At 41.8% G+C, this 25584-nt stretch overlaps 1 protein-coding gene across 6 annotated transcripts in view; it reads left to right on the forward strand.

The window, feature by feature from the left end:
• The window catches only part of LOC145778069 (fibroblast growth factor receptor-like), a 33760-nt gene that overhangs the window by 2482 nt on the left and 5694 nt on the right, over window positions 1-25584 (forward strand). For 3 of the 6 annotated variants that reach the window (XM_082589474.1, XM_082589479.1, XM_082589478.1), the window contains 5 exons: window positions 461-493; window positions 929-1095; window positions 1843-1966; window positions 17427-17620; window positions 23781-23925. In XM_082589474.1, coding sequence (XP_082445600.1) covers window positions 461-493; window positions 929-1095; window positions 1843-1966; window positions 17427-17620; window positions 23781-23925 — 663 coding nt within the window. Of the gene's footprint in view, window positions 1-460; window positions 494-928; window positions 1096-1842; window positions 1967-17426; window positions 17621-17957; window positions 18125-18263; window positions 18288-22089; window positions 22229-23780; window positions 23926-25584 lie in introns of all 6 variants that reach the window. The other 3 variants (XM_082589475.1, XM_082589476.1, XM_082589477.1) reach the window with 3 other exon arrangements.

A 25584-nucleotide genomic window follows, 5' to 3' on the forward strand; every position in this document is an offset into this window, starting at 1 on the left:
ACCGTTAGTTTTGTGGATGACAACAAGTCATTCAATATTTCTGGTCTGTTCATTAAACACAAAGCAACTTAGCTCCTTTGATCCAGTGCGGTTTAAACATATTGATTGCCTTTGATTGTGACTCATCCAAGCTTTTAATCCAGCACCACACTAAACTGTTTGAGTTGTTTAATGTTTGCTGCTCGCTATTATCGGCACTGATTGATGTAATGTCGGCATTGACTAGCATAACTAACAACCGTTTGCTGCTGTTTATGCGTAGTTCGAAATTGTTGGGATACTTTCAAAATAATCCAGTTTAATGAAAGTTCTCTTTGCATATAATCCACCGCATTTTGTTCGTGTGGTTTTGAAATATTTCCAGGCTTGTTATTGGCCGTTCATCGGATTTACTACTTTTACAAAATGGCATGTTCATTTTTCCATGCTTCTGTTCATATTTTCTTTTCTTTGTTTTTAGAGCCCAAAGCACTTGCTCCAAGAGACCCCAGAGGTAACTTTCATTCATTTACTTAAAATCCGATGAAAATATATGTTCGTTTGTCTCGTCGCGTTCTTTTGTTGATGTCATAATCTTGTCATGCCTCAGGCTTCCCGCGAACTCTTCATATTTGACATGAATTTTAAACCGCTAGCGAGAAAGAGTTATAATTATTCAGAAAGTAAGAATTTCTTTCTTGAGGCGCCAGTTGTTCTGCTACTCATCGACTAGTGTGTGCTATCTCTGTTTTATGTAATTGGATGTTGTACGCATTCCAAGGAATAGCGGTCGTAAGTAATTATTATCACTTGCTGCATCTACAATGACTTATTCAAACAGATCTGGTTAAACTGAACAACTTCCTCTTTAACTGTTTCAACTAATTTCTTAGTTATAGCTAGCTGAAATTCTTGATAACAAAATAAACTTATACCCGCTTCATTCCAGCCCCCCACTGGACCAATGCAAAGAAGATGAAGAAGCAGCTGCACGCAGAACCTGCTGGCAACACTGTTCAGTTTAAGTGCTTAGCCGGTGGGGAAGACCCTCTTATCACGAAATGGTTTAAAGACGGGAAGGAAATCGTGAAGCATCAACGCATTGGAAGCTTCAAGGTGATCCTTGTTTTGTGTCATGTTGATGAAATTAATCCTCTCACCTCCATGTGTTGTCCAACATCACCGATAGATCGCTGCAGGGTTGTCGATATTTTACCCGACCCAAAAAACCCGGGTGGTTTTTTAAAAAAAAAAAACACTTAAAAAAAACCAAAAAAAAACCCAGAGCATCATATTTGTCCAATTTTTATCAGAAAATTAAAAAAATGAACCAAAGTACTACAAGGCACTTAAAACAAACTTCAAATTAGGACTTGAGAATGTGATTGTGAAGGAAATTTCCAAAGATAAATTGAAAATACAGTGGATATTTCTGTACACAAAAATCAAGTAATGCCACTTTGTACTACACTAAAACTCATTTATGCAAGAAGGCCTCATAGTTAAACAGCCCTAGTGCATTACTTTAATGAGTTATGCCAGCATGTACTGTAAGTGAGAGGCACTTTATTGGTAAAAAGTAGTATTTGAGGTGAAATCAGCATGAATCTAACTTTTTTGCATCTTTTTCAAATAAAACCCCAAAAAAACCGGGTTTTTCTCAACCCTGGATCGCTGTCGCCATAAGCAGACTCCTTGGCCACATTAAACGATTGCACTTGTTTGTATCAGTGAGTTATTTGGTTGCATTGCAGACATATGTCCGACACGCCTCTTAATGTCCTCTCAAGCCAGTTGTTGTTGTCGAAAATATTTTGTCCCTGTTTTTCCTCGCACAACTTTCAATATTTCCATTAAACATAGTTCCGCCACAAGAGCCAGACCATCGAGTTGGAGTCGGTTGTGCTTTCCGACAAGGGGATATACAAATGCGTGGTCTCCAACAAGTTTGGATCAATCAACCACACCTACGAGTTGGATGTTGCAGGTAGGCACTCTTCGACTTGATGACGGATTCTCACATCTTTGTAGCGACTTATCGTTGCAAAGTGCGGGGTTCTTTCATAATCATTATGACGTTGCCCAACATCATCATGTCGATTCCACGAGCTGCCGTCGAATTGACTTAATGTTGTTGTTCAGATATGAATGGGTAGTGAGTGGTAGCGAAGTGTGGTTGAAGGGACATCGGTACAACGTCTTTGTGTTCTGATCGTTTCGGACCTGTTCGGTTGAAGTTCGTGTTGTCGATGAACTGTTCCTTTTGTTATAAATCTTTTAAAGTTTAACTTGTTGGAGCGATTGTTTTGCTACATTTGACATGAGCCATATTAGAAATGGGCTGGACTGTTTGAAAACTAGAGATTTTGAGATATTGTTTGTTGTACGTCACTGATCGTTAAACCACCGAAACATGTGGTTACTGAAGATACATTGAAAAAGCCACTGTGTTGGAAAAGAGTTTTGATGGAACATTTTTGCATATTTTAGTGGTTGAATGATTTTCTAAGAGAAAAGATTCTGACACGTTAGATTGCAACTGATCACAAGGTGTGATAACATCTAGTATTTGTGATATCGTAACCTCTATCGTCTTTGCACCACATCAAACTTGTGTCCCTGTTGTGAACGTGAAAATCTGAGGTACCGTCGGTGGACATCGCACCAACGTGTGGTGCAGCAACACGTTGCGCTTGTAACTTGTGTTGGCTCAGCCGCCCAGAGCAAATATTTGCACAAAGCTCAACAACCCTTGTGGTTGCTGCTTCCCGCTTAAGATTTCCGATCGCTTCTCGTGTCGTCACCCGTCTCGGTTGTTCGAGAAACGTATTGTTGCGTCACTTAAACGTGGAGTGGGCTACGTTTGTTATTCCAAGTCTTTTATTTTCATCCGGTCAGGTCGAAACAACAACCCAGCGCCTTCGTATTCCTCACGTCAACAATTTGGTTTTCACTTCCAAAGTTGCAGATTGCTATGATCCGCTCCCCACCACTGCTGCGTTGTCTATCACTGGCCGTGTCTTAATGCTTGTGTGCCGCTGCCGTTCATCTCCCGTCACGCCCAACCCTAAAAATTGATTCGGAGCTTTCGAATCGTTTCTGAACCGTTGGTTCCAGAGATTATGATAATTGTTACAAGTGACAACAGCCAGGTTTGACGCATGACCGAATACTTAAGTGACCAAACAGGCAAACATATCTCTTTATGATTACTGGACAATCGACCATGTTGGTGGAGATTCGACGTTAAAACTTATTTAGAGAGGTTAGAATATTTGTTCCAGATATTTCCTGATGGAACTACTTGATAGGAGCATGACATCCGTTGTTATTGTTGGTCATGAAAGTGGCGGGTGCTGCCAATCGCACTCATCGTGCTGGAATGTGCGGCTCACTATCACTTTGTTTGGTGACAATCATCCGATAATTATACATTCCGATGCTTGTCATGCTTGACTGATTGTTAGGCTCCTGCAAATCTCTTAACGCATTACCTGATTTCTGTTTAAACTTTATCCGTTTGTTGAAATAGGAAGTGAAGATAGACTTGCCTTGTTTCAGTTTCTTTGCCATTACCGTGATGTCATCGGGTCTTGCACAGCCACCCAGTGAAAAAATGTTTTTTGCCGAGTTAAAATTTCTTTTGAACTTTCATCTTTTCATACATACTTTTCATACATAAAGACATGGAAGAAACCAATCGTATGTTTGTGTCCTTTTTGCCAACAACCTGAATAGACAATACATAATGAATCTCAGTTGCTCAGCACAGTTGCCAAACATATAGTCCAGAAGAACAGCTCATACGACGAAGAAGAAGCACATAACGGACCAATGAGGTACAAACGTTAGGTTAACCGATTGCATAAAATTGTTCCTTCAATCAGGGTTAATTGAGCCGTTTATCATTCCTGCGCTTGCATGTGGACAACACAAGACAGAAACCTCTTCTTTATTGTGGAACCAGTTGGGAATCCCTGAGGAAACCATGGCGCGAAACACAGCGCACGATTATGACGTCACTACAATAAAGACGAAGCGTCGCGATTAGAAACGTGGAGATTTAATTTGAAAACTGACAACTTCATTTATCGAGCAAGGTTATTAAGTGAGAAGCGCATTTCAACAGCCAGTGGTTCCCGCCGACACAGCAGAGTTACGAAATTAAGTTTACGAGGCCAAGGCCGAGTTACCGCCAACCTTGATCATCTTCCGCATTACTTGTGCCTGCATTGTTTCGTAATAATCTCCGTTGATCGCCGTGGAGTTGATCTTATCATTGTTAATACGCGTGTGGTGATGATAAGCTGGTGCTTCCGCGCTAATCCGTGTTGGCTAAACAGCGCCTTGTAAAGGATTACAAATGCGCACAACAAATCCTCATTGTCGACGTGTCCCTCCATCCGATCGTCCTGCGGGGATCGGTATGTTGTTTGTGTCGCGATAATGATCGGTGCACGGTGAAGTGAAGGTTACAATTTTATTTTGTGTTTTCAACCAAAGATGTTTTTGAAAACAAACAACTTCAACGGATAATTGTGCGCAACGTACATTATTTTGTAATGATATGTTCCAGTGCTTCCTCGCTGAGGAATTTATTGGTGGTAACTTTATAAATTCAATAAAAGTTATAATAAAGTTACAAGCGTGAGCGGCTGATGATTTGCGGATAATCTCATGATGGACATAAGCTTCCCTGACAGCAAAATCCGTCATTTTTACATTAATAAACGTCTTTTACATTAATTTAACGTCTACAGACGCTAAACTGACTATAGCACACGCTCTGGCACCATCTCTTGTAGCTTTGCCATGTTGTGATGATGGATGGATGTTCTGCTTTGTATCGCGCTACATTTGCCAATTTCACTTTTTCATTGGTTATTAGCTGCTCCTCGCATTGGTATTGTGACGTGGCACATATCGCCTTATTCGTTGATGTTGGTTCAACGTTAGTTTATGTAAAACTATCATTTTCTTGACATTGCAATGTAATTTCGTTGAAGAAAAGAAACAATAAAGCCACTGCAATAGTATATATAGTTGCAAGAGAAAAGGATTCAAAACTATCTGCTGGCAAATCGCTTGAAACAATAAGCCATTTTTGCACCACCAAAATCAATTGAATGTCTTCTTATTGTTGAAGCTATATGAAGACGGCTGAATCTCGCAACTATTTCCACACGCCTTGCAAGACGCGACTGTCTCGCGGCAGAAGATGGATGCGGAAGCGATGGAAATGAGTAGAGGAAGACGCGTGTCACGTGATTCGATGTAGACTAATTGATCTGACCTTTCTAATCAGCATTTGCATGCCAAGAATATCTTTTTTCCAACAACACTTTAATTGCTCGCGGACTCAAGGGACTGAGACCTGTATCACACTTCGAGATGTTTTCTTAGTTCGGCGTAGAGGCCACCGCTGCGCGTTTGTTGAAAGATTCAATTGTTTGCGCGGGAAATAATCTTGATGACGTCACTGACCGGAAGCTGTTGTGGCTGTTAGGCAGCGATTACATTGTCCACGTTGAATGCGCTAATTGTTTTAGAGGATGTATCTAATCTTTTAATACTTCCAGCTTCGCCTCATAGAAATTGCCCTTCGAAGTCGCAATAACAAGGTTCCATGGCTCTGTTTTGTTGGTAAACCTGTTGAAAGTGGTAATTACAACGTTGCTGTCACGCAGATGCGACGTTGGAGTTGTTGAATGTCTATTATTTGTTCACCATTGACGTAGCGCTTCCTGCCAGGAAGCAGTATTCCCGCCGCTTTTCCGGCATTTCGTTGGCCCAGCGTTGCGAACGTGGACAAACACGACCAATGGTTTCATTGAAAGAAAGATTACTGAGGTCACGGAGGGAAAGCTTGATAAAATTGTGGTGCTTTTGGCAACTAGGCAAATACAACCTTCATAGGATGGACATTGGACATCATGCTTAATCACGATGTAGATTTTAACGATCTGTTTTAGCCTGATGCTGCGAGTTCGCTGTGATAATAGCGAATTGCACTGGTTTTCGGAACACAGTTCCCTGGTTATGTGCTATGACGAATGGTGTTGAAGTCAGTGAGTCCTTCTTTAATGCGGCTCTTTTATTAGGCTCTTTATCATGCTTGATCACGGCTACCATAGAGACTGGCTTTACCTGAATCTTACGTCCCACAGCGTTACGGTACTCTGCACCGAACGATACACTTCGCTATGCAGTAATTAACCCATAACCTAGCGACCAGTAGCAGTGCCAATTCTATACATTTTCCCTCCAGGGAGCATAAGTTACTCCCTGTGTGACGTCATAGTTGTTAAAGCACGTTACAAAGCGGAAGCAATGAGCGCGGATTGGAATTAAGGAAGCACTTTGCTGTTTAATTGGTCAATTCGCGCATCTATTGTGTGGTTTGAAGCACTTGAGTGACTATCATACTCTGATGAGTGGTCTTGCCTGTGATTACAAAGGGACCATTAGGACTTCATGGTTGTTCGTTTTACTTGCTCGCCTTTTCAATTCCAGAACTAATTCGTCATTGTGTTGTTTGTGATGTTTTGCAATGGGCGGGACGAATGGAGGGCACATGAACCAATGCGGGTGAACAAAAGTACATGCGTATCTAATGAATTAATGAATTCTCCATTTCCAATCTTACCTGGGCGTTCCTGGACAACAAAATCCGTTATTTAACATTAATTCAACGTTTTTAACAATTTAACGTTGTTAGACGTTGAATCAATACAAATGACGGGTTTTGCTGTCTGGGTTGGGACTACAAACACGTGAATGGTGCTGTCGGAAGCAACACAGCTGCCTCCTCTATTCCGAACGCATTTGTTCCTGTAATTAAAGTGGGTGGACGATAAAGTTTGCAACATTAAAGCAAGTTGGATGATGATGGTTTGGTTGGTGATTGGTTCAACTTACCAATCGTAGCTAAACTCGGATACTCATTGTGCCACGTTTTTGGCACGTTGCTGGCCCAATGATGCGTGGCGTTGTATTTGTAGAAAGATGCATCTTTCCCTTCCTGTGATAGCTTATTCTGACGTCACATTCATGTCATTTGTTGTTTCAGCGGTTTACACTTTTCTTCCTATGTTTGTCTTTTTGGTTCCTCCCCATGTAAATATTTGCCCGACAATAACATCCTCCGAATGAGATTCCCTTGCAACAGTAGCTCGCAAATCTCATCATCGGCTCTTCCGCCATCATCGCAGTTGCAGTCTGTTAGACTTTTAACAAACGTCTATAGATGTTGATTTAGCGCCAGGCTTAAAGCCGTGGACAAAGTGCCAGGATTTCTTGGTCTAATCATAATATTATCATAGCTCATCGGGTTTATTTGGATTAGGGGTGGACATCCGTTTGGGTAGCTGTGGTTTCGTCAACAAATCTTTACGTGAAGCTTTCCTGCCGGGATTACGCGCATTCCACAGCTCGGAGGTGGGAGCGAGCTGTTAATGAGTTTTGTTGAAACCACGTCTTGCTAATGTCGCTCATCGCCCGGAGCCATTCTATGAATTCACGTGTGTTAATCACGTGTCTATGCTAGGCCTATGTTGTCTTCGCTTTGTATCAGTATCGTTTGGGTGTGCTGTTATTTTTGCAGTTGTCTATTGTCAATTCCGCGCCCGATTGTGTTGTGAACAATGGGCGCAGCGGAAAAGGTCGGACTACTGTACAATGCCACAACATCAAATCATCTTGTTATTAAAGCAAGTGGACTTCACTAGCACTGCTTTGCTGTAACAGACCGTATTGAACGGCCCACCGACACCACACCACCAGCATATATTCGCAACGTCCAAAACATCTTTGTGCAAGGTGCAAGCCATCTTCGAGACAATCGACTCACATGGTTCATCAAAGCAAACGGCGGCCGACGTTGTAACTTTTTGTGGCAGAAGAGCGACTTTACTGCGCGATGACGTCACAAAGGTAGAATTTGTTGCCTGTCTTCAGCCAAGTTCTCTTTAGACCAGGGGTGACGAACCTTTTTGCTGTCGCGGGCCACTTTGTCAATTACACATGAGTTATCGGGCCACACCACTTTTTAATTGTCAAAATTCCATGACGTCATAGATTGGTATCGACCAAAATTGGTGAATAGTGTTTTCACACCTTCACTTATAGCTTTCCTATTTTCTAACTTTAAACCCTGAAAGTTAGTGTTTAGGGCAGTGGTTGCCAACCTTTGTTATCCGGTGGACCCTTTTAGTCGATATTCAAATCTAAATCCCCCCCCCTATTAATTTAGTTTGTTAAAAACTCGTTTACATTAATATTTTAATCTAAGTTTTGGAAGATAAACTAAACTTTCAGTAGTAATAAGCTTTTTAGCTGGTAATATTCCTTTTCAAACTAAAATAATTTAATTAAAGAAGAACATAGCTGAAAAGTATTTTATTCAAAGAATAGGCATTCAAAATTCTAAGAGTCAATGCATTTAACAGTCTGTGTGAATCTTGTGATTTTTTTTCGATAACTCATGAATGTCGTGGAAGAGTATTAGAAAGAGCACAACGATTGTCATTCTCCACGTCTAATCTGTTTCTTTGTTTTGTTTTCATTTGCAAGAGTTGAAAAACCTGATTCGCATAGATAAGTGGAAGCAAACGGAAAGATACTTCGAGTAGCTTTCTCTGCCAGTTTGGGATAGGAATTACACATCAATGGCCAAAATCCAGTGATTGATATCTTTCTGAATAAGTCTCTTGCGCAAGAATCCGTTTTGAATTCTAAAAATTCATCCTGCAATTTATCGGGAAGTTTTTCCATCAACAATGTGAATGAACTTTGTATTAAATCAAGCTCATCGTCATAAATTTTAGGAAAATATCGAATGAATTCCAGTTCTAATTCTAATGCTGTGAGATGTTGCAAAATCAATTCTTTTTCCAACTCTGGAAGAACTTGTTCTTTGCCATCAACAACCAGCACCAATGATAATTCTTTCAACATGGAAACATGTTCAATTGTTCATTCTAACTTTTCTCTTTCAATTATTATCAAGCTTGCTGGTAAAAGCTTCCAAAAACATCTTTAAGTGCTGAACGGTACTGGTATCTACTCCTGGAAGGACCACCCAAACCAGGCTGATCGAAATGTAGAGGCCAGACTAAACGAACTCCCCTCGCGAAGAAGACAGCAGAGCCTTCTACTAGCCTACCTTAAGACAATCTCCAAATGACGATGACATAAATCAATCACTCTCTTCTAACCTTCCTTGAACCATCATGGAAGCAGTAGCCCACAGTTTGTAAATTTCCATTGTATCAATATGTCAATGGCTCATTGATACAGATAACCCATGTTGATGAGCAATCTGCTTTAAACAGAGATGGCAATTAAATATATACCGTATATTGGTGTTTTTTCCTTGCATTTTCAGATTTAGTTTATTCAATGGACCAAACATATCAACCCTATAAGCAAAGAATCTAATCCATCTGTCATCATTCAGCAATGAAACAAATTCCAATTTTATTTAAAAGTCAAAAAATAATTTAAGCTCGTCTATGAGCTCAAACACTCGTTTGGTTACGTTTCCTCTTAAAAGCCATCTAGTATTTGCATGAAACAGAAGTAGGCCTACTTGATGGATTGCATGACGGCTTACTTATTACGTAAGCCATGGATTGCATCCATGTCAGATTGTCAGTGCACAGTTGCTTAAATAATCGGGAGTTAATCTAGTAATAATTTCCTCCTTAACGCTCTAATCAAGGCCAACTTACTAGGCTTGAAAGGTTTACAATCCTAAAACCAAACTCCCCCTGAAAATTGCAAAATTCCGCCCTAGTGGGGAATTCTCCCCGGTTGGGAACCACTGGACTTTAGGACAAGAAAATAGCAAAGGAAAGGTGTACCAGTGCAGGCATAAAACAGCTTTGAGATGTCTTTTGTCTTTAATGCATGAGCGATTGTCAAATTGTTTGCGGGCCGCACAAAATTCTTTGACGGGCCGCATGCGGCCCGCGGGCCGCAGGTTCGTCACCTCTGCTTTAGACCAACAATGCAACATTTCTGTCTCTTCAGAATCGCTTGATCACTATCGTTTTGTGTGGTGCTGTTTATCATGGCATCTGCTGTTGTGGCTGTTCAGGATTGGGTACTTTATGGCTTTGTGGTTTGCGAAAGGAAGTGGCCACCTCTCGTCTGGGAGGGGGTTATCAACGCAAAAATGCGGTTCTGTCGAGCTGAGAAGCCACCAGCGAACCATAATGTTGTTTTGAAGCTTGGCAGTGTTAGTTTATAGCTGTCTGACTCCTTCGGGTCTGCTACTATTCGGCGAGTCCGATTCGGCGAGTCCGATTCGACTAGTCCGATTCGGCGAGTTCCCTATTCGGCGAGAGCCCTTTTCGGCGAGTGCCCTTTTCGGCGAGTGCCCTTTTCGGCGAGTGCCCTATTCGGCAAAGTTTTGAAATTTTTGAAAGGAAATTATCGGGTACCGTAGCCTAATTATAATTGCCGTTTTTACATCGTTTTAACGTCGCTAAACGTTGAAATCGTGCAGAAAGAAATAAAAATAAAATGTTTGAACTATTAAATTAAAATTCGTCATGTCAGTTCAGTTTTTTTATTTCTGACCATCATATGAAAAACAATACACGTCAACATAGCAAAGGTAGAAGCGACAAAACGCGAACGTTAAAACGTGCTTGAATTCGTCATGTCAGTTCAGTTGTTTTTCTTTCTGATCATGATATCAAAAACAATACGTCAACATAGCAAAGGTGTAGAAAAAGGTAGAAGCGACAAAACGCGAACGTTAAAACGTGCTTGTAACCGAAGTAAGTTATTGAGTTGAAAGAAATTTGGCACGGTCGCAACACTTTCAGAAAAATTTAAGATATGAAGGAAAAATAAAACAAAGAAAATGTTACAAAAAAAAAATAAAATAGATCATGTTTATGTCTATAAGTTAGTACTTTTGAATAGTTAAAATGATTAGTTTGGACCAACAAATGTGTGGCCTACAACTTGGATTGAAAGGAAATTATCGGGTACCGTAGCCTAGTTATCCCGACCAGCAAAAAATTGTTCCAAGAACACAGTTCATTTTTACATTGTAGTAACAGAATGAAAAGGCTAAACAAATGTGTGGCCTATCGTGTTAACGTCGCTAAACGTTGAAATCGTGTAGAAAAGGGAGCTTTTGCTGACTAGGATACTTTGAAACTGAGAAACATTCACAGAAGCCCTACGATTTGTTCCAAGAACCCATTTAGCATAACATTTCATTTGTACATTGATTCAACGTCTGAATACATTATATTAAAAATGCAACGTATCGTAGGGCTTCTGTAAATGATTGATTTTGCTGCCTGTGACATAGCAAAAATCTACCATTTTGCGTCGATTCAATGTCATCAGATGTTGAATGCACCCAAAAACAACATAATTTGCTACGTTGACGCAGCGTGCGTTTAACTTAATGCGCTTGCAAACAGACTCGATGTCGCTTTCGAAAGTCGAAACCTCTGCAGAGAATTGTCGCGGCAGTGAATCGGTTGCTGTGAAAATGAACTTGAAGTCTCGGCCCGAGGTTACTACTAACCAACGTAACAAGGGCTGGTACAAACCGCACTGCCCACAGTCGCACAAGCGGCATAATCAACACAACAACGGACTCGCGCAAACTGCATGGCGCACACACGTCCGTTGCCATGGAAACCCCATCAAAGGCGGGGAATATGCGCATCTTTTGTTTCATCTGCAACACGAAAACGGGCGTATCACAGCGAATTGGAACTTGAAAGCTGGTCAGCCATAAGTTGCGATATTGTAGTGAAAAGGGAGCAATGTCAAGTCGAAAACTTAATCAAACGTCTCTCTGTAACTATTTTTCAAGGGCTGTTTACGGATGTCAGCAACTTTTAAATTTATTAAAGGTGACGTGCTGTTGAATTGATATAAACATGAATGATTTTGCTTTCAACAGGTATATTTTCAAGCATATGATCAAGTTAGTATTTTCATTCCATTTACAGTATACCTTTTAGTAAACCTCTTCGTCTCTTGTTTCATGCTAATAAATCTAGTTCGTTGCTAAACTTTATGTTGCGCTTAGCTTAAAGAGTCGCAGTCCATCAACCGCTAGCCAACGCAGACGCATAGCATGTGTTTTGGTCGAGCTTTGTTTATAATAATTAACGGTAGGTCGAACGTAGCGATAACTCCGAGTGTGGCAATAAAAGCAATCCTAGTGTGACGACATAATTACGTCATCCATCTGCGTGACATTTCGCTGAATTTACGTTGCTGCTGATGAAACACGCTTTCGCCCCCACGGCCAAAAAAATAGTTAGGCGCCTATGATTTTAACTATTCAAAAGTACTAACTTATAGACATAAACATTATTTTTTTTGTAACATTTTCTTTGTTTTATTTTTCCTTCATATCTTAAATTTTTTTTAAGGTGATGCAACCTTGCCAAATTTCTTTCAACTCAATAACTTACTTCGGTCACAAGCACGTTTTAACGTTCGCGTTTTGTCGCTTCTATTTTTTTCTACACCTTTGCTATGTTGACGTGAATTGTCGCTTCTACCTTTGCTATGTTGACGTGTATTGTTTTTCATATGATGGTCAGAAATAAAAACAACTGAACTGACATGACGAATTTTAATTTAATAGTTCAAACATTTTATTTTTATTCCTTTCTGCACGATTTCAACGTTTAGCGACGTTAAAACGATGTAAAAACGGCATTTGCAATTAGGCTACGGTACCCGATAATTTCCTTTTAAAAATTTCAAAAACTCGCCGAATAGGGCACTCGCCGAAAAGGGCTCTCGCCGAATAGGGAACTCGCCGAATCGGACTAGTCGAATCGGACTCGCCGAATCGGACTCGCCGAAACGGGCCATTCCGGACTCCTTCAGAGCACCCCTTACCTGTATAAATACTTTTGTTTTCGCTAGCGATTTTAGTCGGCATGCCTGTGTGGTGAGTTGGTGACTGAGGCAATAACAGAGGATTCTCACCCAGACCTAGGGAGGTGGATCGCTTTGTGCCAATCAATTTTCTTTTACACAATCACATTCATTCCGGAATTTTATGGCTGTTTGCTGAATCGATTCGTTTTGTATGATTGCAACATCGTTTTGACTCGGACAGACAGCCGGACACTTGTTAAAATTATATCCTCCATTTCGCCACTCGCATAATCATCGTGTTTGACAGTTGCTTGTTTATTTAAGGTCCGTTTCCTTGCAATTCTTGGCACTCTCAAAATTTGTTTATTGTTTCAAGAGAATGTCTTGCAACCACCATCTTTCTTGTAACTCTTCACCTTCATCCAGCTGGCACAAGCCTCTTGTGTTTGCATGACTGCAATGAAACTTTTCAAAGGCGTTGCATCAACGTCAAAACACGTTGTTTCAATTTGTTCCGTTTGGTGCTTGCTCTTTCCACTGGCATAGCAACCCAGACAGCAAAATCCGTCATTTTACATTGATTCAACGTCTGCAGACGTTGAATCAATGTAAAAAAGTGGCGTGACACAAAGTGAGGCTGTACATTGCGACTGAACCTGTAGCCTTCAAAGATGACGCCAACAGCGATAGTTGGCAATTTGTACATTCCTTGGCTCCAATCCTGGTTGACAGTGGCAGCCGATCAATTTGTCATTAATCTGATGTGAAGCGACCGTTGCGTGACGTTGTATCAACATAAAATTATATTGTGTCCGGAAATCGTGCCGATCTGTAAAATCGCTCAAACAATTGTTTCCTGTTGAGATCGATATCGCTTCCTTGCGATGACCTTTCACCCCGGCCGTGATTGACGACGGTTGTTTCGTTTCCCAATGAAATCATTGGTCGTCATGACAACAAGTCATTGTTGATCACTTTCTTGCCCCAAAGATATTTGAGCAGACAAGATTGTTTCTGTTTCGTCACTGTCTTCCCACCAGCTGCATAAATGCTCGTTCAACTTCCGTGGATGGATACGACTAGCTGTCAATCAAGGTTGTAAATACGACTAGCTGTCAATCAAGGCTGTAAGTACGACTAGCTGTCATTCAAAGTTGTGAATACGACCAACTGTCAATCAAGGTTGTCATCGAACTTGTGTTCCTAATATGTTCGCTATCCCACTGGGATTGGAAATTCCTGACGAAGCAGATGCAGATCAAGTGGTATGCAGATTGCAGAGACGTCAAAACGAAAATGTTTTGGGGGAAATGACAAGAACAAGTTTCGTTGAAAGGTTTTAAAACTCTGAAATATTTTGTTTCGATCAATCTGATTGGTTGGGCAGACGTTGAATCGATGTAAAACTACGAGGTTGTATGATTCATCCACTGATGCATCTTTTGAAATCTTTCCTGAACACCGAACCCCATCCTGCTGACGTGAATACCGATGCAAACATCATATTTCGCATCTTTCACGGCGGTGGTTGGCAGTAGAAGACAGAGGTGGGAAGCATTTCATGGTTCGTCGATGAGAGGTCTTTTTATGGCGTTTGCTATTGTGATATTTTTATCCTCGAACTAAGAAAGCCTTTTTTGGAGATTTGATCCCGATAGTTTGGAATTGCATTGATATCTTCATCACAACATCTTTGATATCAATGCACTTCTGTTGTGTAACTTCTACAATCCAAATTGTGCTTCAAGATGATAGAATGTCACCGAAATGTGTTTCATACAACAGAATGTTTACAAACGAGTTTTGATTTTGTTTAAATTTCTTGCTGTCTTTATACAAAAAGTAAAGTGGCCATCTTTCTATATTTGCTTTCGTTCTGGAGATCTTTCTAACCTCGCGCACCACGAGCATCAGTCAGACGTCACAATCAGTCGGGCGTTGTCGCGATGTGCATTGTCTGCTTGCATCCATCGCCTTCGAATTGCAGCTTGCACAACGACCCGTTGCTGGTTTGTTATTTTAACAATTAAGTGGTTCAACGAAAACGGTGCCACCCGAAGTTCTTTCGCTTCCCATCGCTCAACGCTTCACGTCGTGTGTTGATTGATTAACGCTGTGGGACGTTGAACCAATGTAAACTTATTCAAGGTCTTTCTTTACAATCGCTGTGGCTTAGCTGGCTTTTTGCCCGATATTATCCACACACCAATTCGTCATAGATGTCTATCATTGTTTATTACAAGCAACTCGACACTAAGCACCGGACATGACGACAGGTCGCTCTTTCAACGCGATTGCTTTCGCGCTTCACTCATCGTCATCCTCCTCCCGCCAATATCTTGCTATTTCTGTTATCACGAGCGTCTTGGACTAACCCGGCATTCCTCGGCTGACTTGTAGATCCGCACGCGCACAATTGTTTCCTTTGGCAAATCAGTGGCATCTCTCGCCGTTGAGCGCGTGTAGTCACGACCACCGGGGTTTTTCGACCATCATTCAGCAAGTGCTTAGATTGGAAAAAGAACTGATTTGCTGGCTGGAGTAACACACGGGAACTGAATAACAACGTTTTGTGGATGCCTCGCGTCTTCTCATTATTATGACAGATAGCTTCTCGTATCAGCCACTGAATTCAATCGCGGCTTGGTCATTCTGATGTGACCCTGGTTGAGATGACGAACCGGTTATGACGAATTCTTAACGTTTCCGCCACTCCCCGGTTCACTGGGCAGTGGGCACGAGCGATGCAGCTTCGTTGCTGTCTCAGTTCACATGACTGACGTACTGGTTGGGATGGAGTGGTCATTCGCTTGTTGAGTTGCCGCTACTATGTCTTCAAGAGTTTCGGTTGCAGCAGACAGTTTATTCACAGCTCATGTTTTCCACGTTTGGTGTAACTGAACATGTGTTGTTTTGCGTGTTGGTTGGCTTCGGTATTATTGAATAGAACTATGTGGAGCTGGATAACATCGCTCGTCCGTGTACTTGGATGGTGATGTCACCACAAGCTCTTGTGAGTTATCACGAGATATTACGAATTTCTTGTGAGGAATGATTTGTATTTACGTCCAAATGGTCCAACGTTTCATCAATCGGACATGACTGAGATGTTCAGAAGCTGCATCTTGCGCAGACTGGTCTGTCTAGCAAATGAAGCAAAATACAGAGAGATGTTGCAGTGAACAAGCTAATTAGTGACAAGACACCTCGTGTTGTTTATTACGCTCTACCGCGCGCGCGAGCGGTGTTCGGTTTCATCCATTACAGAACAAATTTCTATTTTTACTTGTCAACTAACAAAACCCATTTAGTAAAGTCATTTCTTGTGTTGACGGGTGAAAGGCTTTGCAAATAAAACCTGATATAGGTGATTAACTTCCATTGTTGGTGATGGTGTTATAGTGAGTTACTCTGTAAGTAGACTCCTTAATGAGGTAACTTGTTGCTACTTCCTGATGGGTTTGATTGATATAATTGCACTGCGGCTTGTTCACGGCCTTTTGATCGCTTTGTGCTGATTGTCCGACCTGCTGACGTCACACTCGTGTATGCCATTAGCGATCTCCAACGCGCTTTGAAAAGTTTGTGTTAAAAGACGTTGTATCGATGTAGTTTGATGTTGAACTGTTTGTTTTTTGCAAGGAAGTTTCACTGGATCGCCGTGGCCTTATGACGTCACAACGGTCACAATGGATCTTGCGTTTTGATTGGCAGTGAAGCACTGAATGCCTTCACTTCATGTTGAGTTGATGTGTAGTGATTGCGTGGTAGAGCGTGTGTGACGTAGTGAAATGTTGGCGCTTTCGCATCGACATGACGTCATCAGCCGTCATGTCGACGTGAAAGCGACTGAAGTTATTGTAGATTACGCAGCTTACCTTCGGTCTAGGTGGCTCACAGTTTGCATCAGTTCCCCTCCTATGGTTGATATTTCAATCTGTGAGTGTGTTCACATCAAGATGCATGCCACACTGTCTGATGAAGACGAACCTGAGTGGTGGGACGTGTTCATAGCATTTGTCGTTATAAGTGATTCCATGTGATCCAGTGGGGATCAGACCTGTTCTCATCGAGTGTCGTGAAGATTGATCTCATTGCATTCGGTTTTTCCATTTATTCAACATCATAAAATGCCAAATCAACGTGAAGCGGTTGATTTTGTTTGCAACTTCACTTCATTGGTCAGGCATGGCCCATGGGTACCTTGCACGTGGCCCATCCACTCACGGCCATGGTTGAACCAGCGTTGCATTGCATCAGTGGTGGCGCTGGGATGGTTCGGGCAACCATACTGGACGATCATGTGAAGCTCACTGTCATCATCAGGCTCAAGTCCTGATAATGGCTGTTAAAGCATTGCTGTGGAAACGTTGATTAAACGCAATGTAACATCTGAAATTTTCCGTGAACTGTCGCCTTGGACCACTCTGTCGCCTTCACTGGTGCCAGCGCAGCAATCTCCTCTTTTGACCGTGGTCCGTGGTAGAATTATCGTATTGTTTGTTTTTGCTGAGTTTATCTGACAGTTTACCAGTTGCCTTGTTAATACTAACCATGGCACGCCGGCACAGAACGCTCAGCACATCGCCCCATTCTTCAATTTGGCTTGCCCGCCAATAAGACTGCCTACGTTGGAGACGATGTTGAGTTTATCTGCAAGGTCTACAGTGATCCTCATCCTCACATGCAGTGGCTCAAGAAAATAGAAATAAACGGCAGCAAATTTGACCCTGAAACCAAAAGTCCTTACGTGAAAATCCTTAAGGTATTGATCGCACTCTGCACGTCATGGCTGCTGCTCTCTTACGATTGCGATGGTGACTTTTCTGAACCAGAAATGAGTGGAGAGAGACTTTCCACATAATGCCGTCGCAATCTTGATGTCGTCTTGCTGTGGCTTGCCTGTGGTGATACTAATAATAATCATTATTATTAACTTGTGTTGTCATTGTTTAACATCATTCCTTCATGATTAACACCGTTTTTATTTTGCTTTCTTTCCTTTATGTATTAACACATTCAGTCTATTTCTGTTTGTTCACTTATTCTTGCATAACTCTTGCTGGCTGTGACGGTGATGTTTTGGTGTCTTTGATCTTCAGAACGATCGGCCGCTAAGCCGATATTACAAGAAGGCCTGTTGAAAAACCAGACCGTCAGTGTCGGTGCCGAGGTCAAGTTTCGATGCAAAGTGTTCAGTGACACTCACCCTCATGTTCAGTGGCTTAAGATAAATACCTCCAATCCAGACGACATTTTCATCATGAAGGTAATAGCAAAAGGAATTGTAATTGGTTTGAAAATCATATAAAGTCTCGACTAAATTCCATAACTCTCCCATTTTGTTGCTGTGCCGGAAGAAATGTACAAAAGAATTTAATTTCTCACGAAAACTTTGGCAATTTCAGGGAAAAGATCCTGATCTCAGTAAGGTATCTGGCTAGTGACATTACAATCACATTTTTTGACATCATATTGCAGGCTTTTTATATTTGTTTATATAAAGCCAACCAGCATAGTCATTCCAAGTTGAACGACGGTTAAACTGCGGTTTGCAAAACATTCTCATCGCTCACGAAGGTGAAATTTTTATAAAATTCTCTCATCTTCCCTGACTTCCCCTCCCGCTGCTATCGCCGCACGCTCCCCTCATCCATAACAACCCGGTATTGCATGTTCGTGCGCTTCAAGACTTCGGTGACTGTTACTGCATTGTGACGTCACTGACGCCGAGAGGTGGCGCCACATGCGCTGCTGCTTCATTATCAACTGTTCGTCATCGCTTAGAACTTCCGCCTTGCTCGTGCGGTTGGTGTCGCCCACGAACAAGGCTCCCCTGTCGCCGCCAGTAACCGGTGTTATGGTTCTTACATTGTTTCATCAAGTGGTAATGTTGAAACGATGTTAGAGCCTTCTCAACACTTCTCCCTCCAACCCTCCTAATCGCTCTCTGCACCATCGCATGCGGCATCATCGTTGAGTGATGTCCTAAACTTTTTAAACTTCCACGTCGATTCATGTTGTTGACCTGGACAATCACTCCCAGTGTAAGCATCGTTTCCCAAATTGATTTTATTGACCCCGATTGCTAACAACCCCCTGATCCAGCTTCGATAGCAACCCAACCGACCCCCCAACTTTACCCCGTTTCACCTCTGCAGGTGCAACCTTATCCTATTAGCTTATTCCAACGCAAACGTTTCCATAATGATCCTATACCGTCACACAACGTTAAATTAACGTTGATGCCATTGACTTATTGCTTGTAAGTTACCAAATGCATGCCACTCGCCTATTCATCTTCATGTCATTAAGATTTGCTGCTTTATGTTGTTTCAACGTCAACAATGCAGAAGGAATCCTTCTCAGTTTGATTGACACCACGATGACGATTAGCCCCCTCCCCAATTGCAACGTCATTGAAGCTATTGTGCGTCATACTTGCAACTAACTACGTCATCACTCATGCTACTAACTGCACAAAAATCCATGATTTTTGTTTTGGTGTTCATGGCACGTTTTGGGGAAACTCTATTGTTTTACGTGGATATAACGCCACCCGACGTTGTTTCGACGAAAAACCTTGGAAGCTTTCTTACTAAGACTCATACTTCAGTGATTTTGGCAACAAAGAATTTTAAAAGCGAAGGTCGCGCGTGTTGGCTGCTTGCACTCGCACACGTCCCTGCTCACTGGCTCATCGCTGAAGTACGAAGCTTATTACATCACTGTGTTGCCAATGTTACTGTTATTTGAAATATTCTATTTGGTTTGTGATATTATGCTATTTTCTTTATTATTTTATTCCAGTATTTTAGCATAATGTTGAATTTGGAACAATGAACAAATGAACGAATTTTCATTGAAATATTTTGCTCTGCTTGACATTTTCTACCAAATTTATTAAGCCATTAACTTTATCTCGGCAATCAATAAAAACGTTTATTTTCAAATAATTTTGCTAAGGCTTAAAGTTGAAAGTTTTTTTTAATATTTTTGCGTCTTCTTATCCCTGTGGTTCCCATGCGACAACATGAAGCTTCACAGGTTTTCGTTTTGGTTCCCCACATGCAGGGCTGCGATTTTTTCTTTCTTGTCGAACGACCAAAAATTCTGCGTTTGTTTGTCGAATAGTAATATGACGTCACAAAAGTCAGATTATAAGCGTTTGGCCGCGAGTTACCGCACAAGTTGTGTGGTATCAGAGTCACTTACTTAAGTTTTTAATCGCACGCTGGTTGAGTGATTGCAAAGGAGTATCAAGCGCTAAGTTACGTAGCCTACCTACCAAACATGTATACAGCCCTCGAAATTAGCTTGCATCTACGACGGCAAAAACATTGCCATCGCCAAATCAACAAACCTTGGATTACGGCGGCAATTGCCGTATGCTTTAATGTTTAATCAAACGAAATTTTATGCGTTCCTTCATCGCGTGTCACATGGCGGTAGCCCAGAGCATCACGCAAGCTATTTTATGCTCTGACTATGCTCTTGTGAACTGTAAAAAGTTTGCAACCTTGTAAATACCGGCTTATTGTTACGCAAAAGTTATTTTTTCATCGAATGCTTATTGTTTACCGGTGTTGTTGCGAATATAAATCATGGTGAAAGAAGATACAGTTAGTAAGTAGAATTTAGCTGCTATAGATTATTAAACAGAAGGAAAAGTTAGCGTGGTATTTTGCAAAATTTGTAAAGAATTTTATGACGAAAACAAATTGGAATTAGAAAAGCTACGGGGTCAAGTTAAAAAAGTAGTACGAAATTCGATAAATGGATCTTTGGCAGTAAAGTAATGATTCCGATCATATGGCATCGCGCGTTTATGAACGGGCAGTTTTGCGTCTTTAAGTATTCTAGTGACGACGCGACAACCTCATCCCCCGATACAGCATGTGATTATTCCGATTCTGACAGCTAGTTCTTTATCAAACAGACTCGTGTTTGCTCGCAGTATCCCAATTGTGCCGAAATTATGTTAGTGTAAACGTAAATCGAGGCAATCACCTCGCAGTGAGCTATTAATTTGTTACCGGTACCTGGTTGAACAATTAACGTTATTTTATGATAATTCAACGTCGCTAGATGTAGAATTAATGTAAAACAAACGTAAATTTCTTCTTGGGCATTGATACGCAGGCGTCAAAATTCGTTATTTTTGCATTGACTTCACGTCTGTAGACGTTGAATCAATGTAAAATGATGATTTTTGCTGTCTGGGTAGCCTACGCAATATAACCCTCCAGGAAATTTAAATCGATTTGTGCTGTTAACTTACTTTAAAGTTAACCCAAAATTAACTTACTTTCCCCCCCTGAGTTATTTAAGGTGAATTAACGTAACAGCGTGCGTATCGCTACTTTTGGTATTATTTTATCACAACAAATCAAACAGTGCGGTCGTGACTACTCTAGTATATTTTTCGCTTCTCGTTTTTTTGATTCAACGTCTGCAGGCGTTGAATCAATGTAAAAACGACGGGTTTTGCTAGCTGGGTTGTGTGCTTTTGTGAATGCAAGTGCAAAATCGCCCATTACGTAATCACAGAAACCCTTTTAGTGGAAGGAAGTCGAGTTGCAACCGTGTTTATCTGTCTACTATTCTTCATTCACATTGCAAAAAAATTCTCCATTCTTGGAACAACAAGTGCATAAGTCAGGCATGAATACAAACTTGCATAGACGTTGACAAGTAAAAGTAGCCTACTTCGAAGAAAGTTAGAAACCCGTTGTGTCGAATAGCACGAAACGTGTGTGGCGAAATATTTGATGCCAGGCGTTAGAACTTCGATCAAAGCATTCTCCCGCAGTGTTCAAAATGGCGGCGCTGACGCCTTGGGAGTTTCTCGTGTGAAGCGTCGCTTTTAGACGTTGCTTTGAATTACCTGGCGAAGGAAAGTTTACGTAAGTCAGCACTCTTATTATTGCATCACGTGATGTCCCCCCCCCCGATTGTTCTTCGACCTGACGATGTTTAGTCCTCTCTCAGTTTTTTTCCTTTTTATTTTCCTTTTTTTTCGTTTGTTTTGTTTTTTTTTCCGTAAGGCACGGCGTTTGTCGAATAGTGATGGCGCGTGTCGAGTGACCTCGTCACCGAAAAAGGCAAAAATCGCAGCCCTGCCCACATGCATCATTTCCAAGTTAAACCGTTTAAGTTAGTTTCCTTGGTTGGCGAACCCAGCACTCCATAACCTTGCTTCCGTACATATCATCCAACGTCTGTGTCCTCCAGCAATCCGGGATTGATGTCTGGGACCCCGAAATGTTCCTCCTTCTAAACGTGACCATTGAGGACGAGGGCGAGTACATTTGTAACGCGTCCAACTACCTTGGTTACACAAAGCAAACCGCCTTCTTGACAGTCATCAAAGGTATCCGCCTCAGCCTGGCTTGGGTGGATTGTCACTAAACAGATCTTTTATGACGTTTCCTTGACGTAACAAGCTCGAAATATTGCCGTGTGCACACTCGATCGTTGCAGTGGATCACACGTATCGATGTGTGACTTCATAGACGCCGCTGATCGAACGCTCACTTTCGTATGGGCTTCTCGTAAATCTTGAACCGATGTGAAAATGAGGTTCCATCTGCTGACAGGCTTCTGCTTTGAGACTATGTTAATAATTATGAGGTGGCATGGCGGTGATTGTTGTATTCCAGAACAGGAATACTTTATAACAAAGACGACATTTGCTTCCGTCAACAAACCACTTAGTACTTGCACACACAGCCCCCCAAGGAAGTCTCTTGCGAAAACCTAATAACCAACATTAAGATATGACGAAGAACACGAAGATTTCTTTTCGCAAACGAGAGAAGACGTTTAACTTTGAGCTGTCTGCTCAAAACAACGTCACCACTTCAATCCGCGCTGCGCTTTGCATAATTTTTAACAATCCGTGCAACATCGCCGTTTCGCCTTATGATGTCATAATTGGATAGTGTAGCCACTCGTTTTCCGTGTCTGACGTCATTAACAAACAAACAAACTTAGCTGTTTTTGTTTTTAATCAATCCAAAGCATCGCGCCCACGGCCATCGAGTCGGCGGTGCGTCACTACAATGTCATGTGGCGTTGACATAATGTCATCGTCATAATAGACGCGCGCAGTAATTTGTTCTAGTGTTTATTGTTGTAACATTCGAATAATTATTTTTGAGATCTAAAATCAACAGTGAATTGAAAACGAACGATGACGTTTTGTTCAAACTCACAGTGTTGCCATTCCGAGGCTACTTCGTGTTTATGACGCGAGGTACACAGCTTGCACAGCGACAAACGAGGAATGTCGGTTTCTGCATAGTTTCGTTTAACGATTTACCTGGCGCCATTTTTAGTTCTTGCGTTGTAAAGTCATTTATTTTCGTCATTTTGACGTCTTGTTGGATTTTTCTCACGTATTCCTCTCAACTGGCAATTCCAAGTTGCCCCCCAAGGTTTGTATCGTACTAACATGCGGTGATCCTATGAAGCCAACCAGACAATAACATCCTTCGTTTTTACATCGATTTAACGTCTGCGGACGTTTTAAAGTTAAATGAAGGATTTTGTTGTTTGGACACTAACTGGTGTTACATTGTGACGTAATATCAAAAAGCTACCACGACGGAGATCCACCGAGTTGCAGCTTACTGATGTTACGTCATCATTTGTGAAACTTGAAATTTCCGGGTTATCGGCAACTTTTCTCCCATAACAGAATTTTAGTGCCCATGATTTTGGGAATTATATTTCATGAAATGTATTCATCCAAAAATCTGGTTCGTCAAAGTGCAATATCTTCTGAAACTGAAAATTGCCCCCTCCTCCCCTGAAAGCACTGCCGATACAACCCAGAAATTCCAAGTGTACCTGATAACTCCCGTCCTTATTGAGGCAGGTTTATATGCATGACGCAATAATGCATGTGGTGACGTTTATAGAAAGCCGGTGTCAACACGACTAATGCCGAGATGCAGACCTTGACTTTGAAAAATGTCTCCTTTTCCGATGCCGGGGAGTACACCTGTTTGGCTGGAAATGCGATTGGAATTTCCCACATGTCGGCCTGGCTCACCGTCCTACCAGGTTGTCAATGTGTTCGTCTTTTTCAGGAAGCGACGTAATATTTGAATTGTTGATTTGATCTGTGTGATGGTTCACGCAAACCTCGATACATTTCCAGACGCTGAATCAATGTCAAAAATGGTTGAATTGCAGTCTGGATCAACATCGTCATGGCATCTTTTCTAGTTAGAATCACTTGTCCGAGCTCATGAGGAGCTTAAAATGTTCCTCTGCGCATTATTCAAACCCGGGTTGTGTACAAAAGATTTACGTTGCGTCAATCTGATGTAGAACGACGTAGAACCGATATTGATATCATTAGAATCGTTGTAACTCGGTTTCGAATCCCGTAGCATTCCAGAATTCAGTTATCTCACGTCCCGCATGGAATAATCGTCGACATCACGAAGTTCCCATGGTGACGAGGGTTGCCACTGTTCTCATTCCTCTTTATTTTGTCGTTCTAGCCACTTGGTGGCGATACAGACGTTATTGATTCCATCGCGCCCGTCGACGTCTGAGTTGCCGATGAATATTTTATAACTTTAACTGCGGATACGAAGCGAAAATGTTTTCATTCGAACGATCTGTCGCGACAATGATGTCATAAAGCCTTGGCGCTGTTGATCGAAGCTTGGTGATTGTTTTCACAACGAGCTTTTCTGATTGAGACAATTCGCTAACGGTCGCTATTTGCTTCCAAATCGATCGCGTTTGATGGGAATGTTGCAGCCGACAACCTGCTGCAGCGGCCGTTGCATCTTCGCGATGTTGGCGCGCGTCCAGGAAACCACCTCTGGGCAGCACTTATTAGATTAGGGACTTCACCGATTCTGTTTATCCTGCGGCAGCTGACAGCTGTTGCATTCGATGCGTTGTTTAATCAAAACAATCCACCGTTTGTTTATCCGAATGGCCAATCCGCGGCTGAGGTTGTGTATCCAATCTCAGGCGACCTGTACAATGTCTTCCATTGTCCCCAATCTGCGCGAAAGATTTCAATCGCGCATCATTCCGTCTCTGACTGAACGTCGCTAGTTTCAACGATGTGTGACGTCACAATGGGTAAAACGTCGCTGGCGTTTGTTTCGTTCAATTGCATCATCGCGCGTGAGCCGCATGCGTACGCACCGCACACACCCGCTAGCTCAATAAAATTAATTAGTGATTCACTGTGATCAGATAAACTTTTTGCGACCGAAAAACTTCGGAGAAATTGTTATTTTTCCCGTGAACTTGTTTTTCTGCGACCTCGCTATCGATCTACCGGGCAGTGGTCGTGGTTTAAATTGTCAGAACGTTTCGTTCCCGTCGTTTTGTCATCAGCGATCCCGCATAAACGCGTCACAGGATGTTGTCGCTCTCTCTGACGTCATATCCGTTCTGGAGACATCTATGAGTGTCCATGATATTGAGGAAGCGCTTTCTCAGTCCAAGGAGGATGATTTTACTGGCGATGTTTGTTTCTGCGTGAGTCCATCCTCCTCCCTATGTCGTCAGACTGCTGGCAAGCTTGGATGGTGAGGGCGACTTTCCATTGTTGGAATGTCGCTGCGTTCGTCAATGCAGCGAACTTGGTTGTTATTGAAATGTTTGATTTATTTTCGCGAGTGATTGACAGAAACAAGCCGATGGGATGCTTATTGCTTATTAAAAACAACAAGTTATTGCTTGCTGCCA

The sequence above is a fragment of the Aplidium turbinatum genome, chromosome 10 (genome assembly GCF_918807975.1).
Source record: "Aplidium turbinatum chromosome 10, kaAplTurb1.1, whole genome shotgun sequence".
Classification (NCBI taxonomy): domain Eukaryota; kingdom Metazoa; phylum Chordata; class Ascidiacea; order Aplousobranchia; family Polyclinidae; genus Aplidium; species Aplidium turbinatum.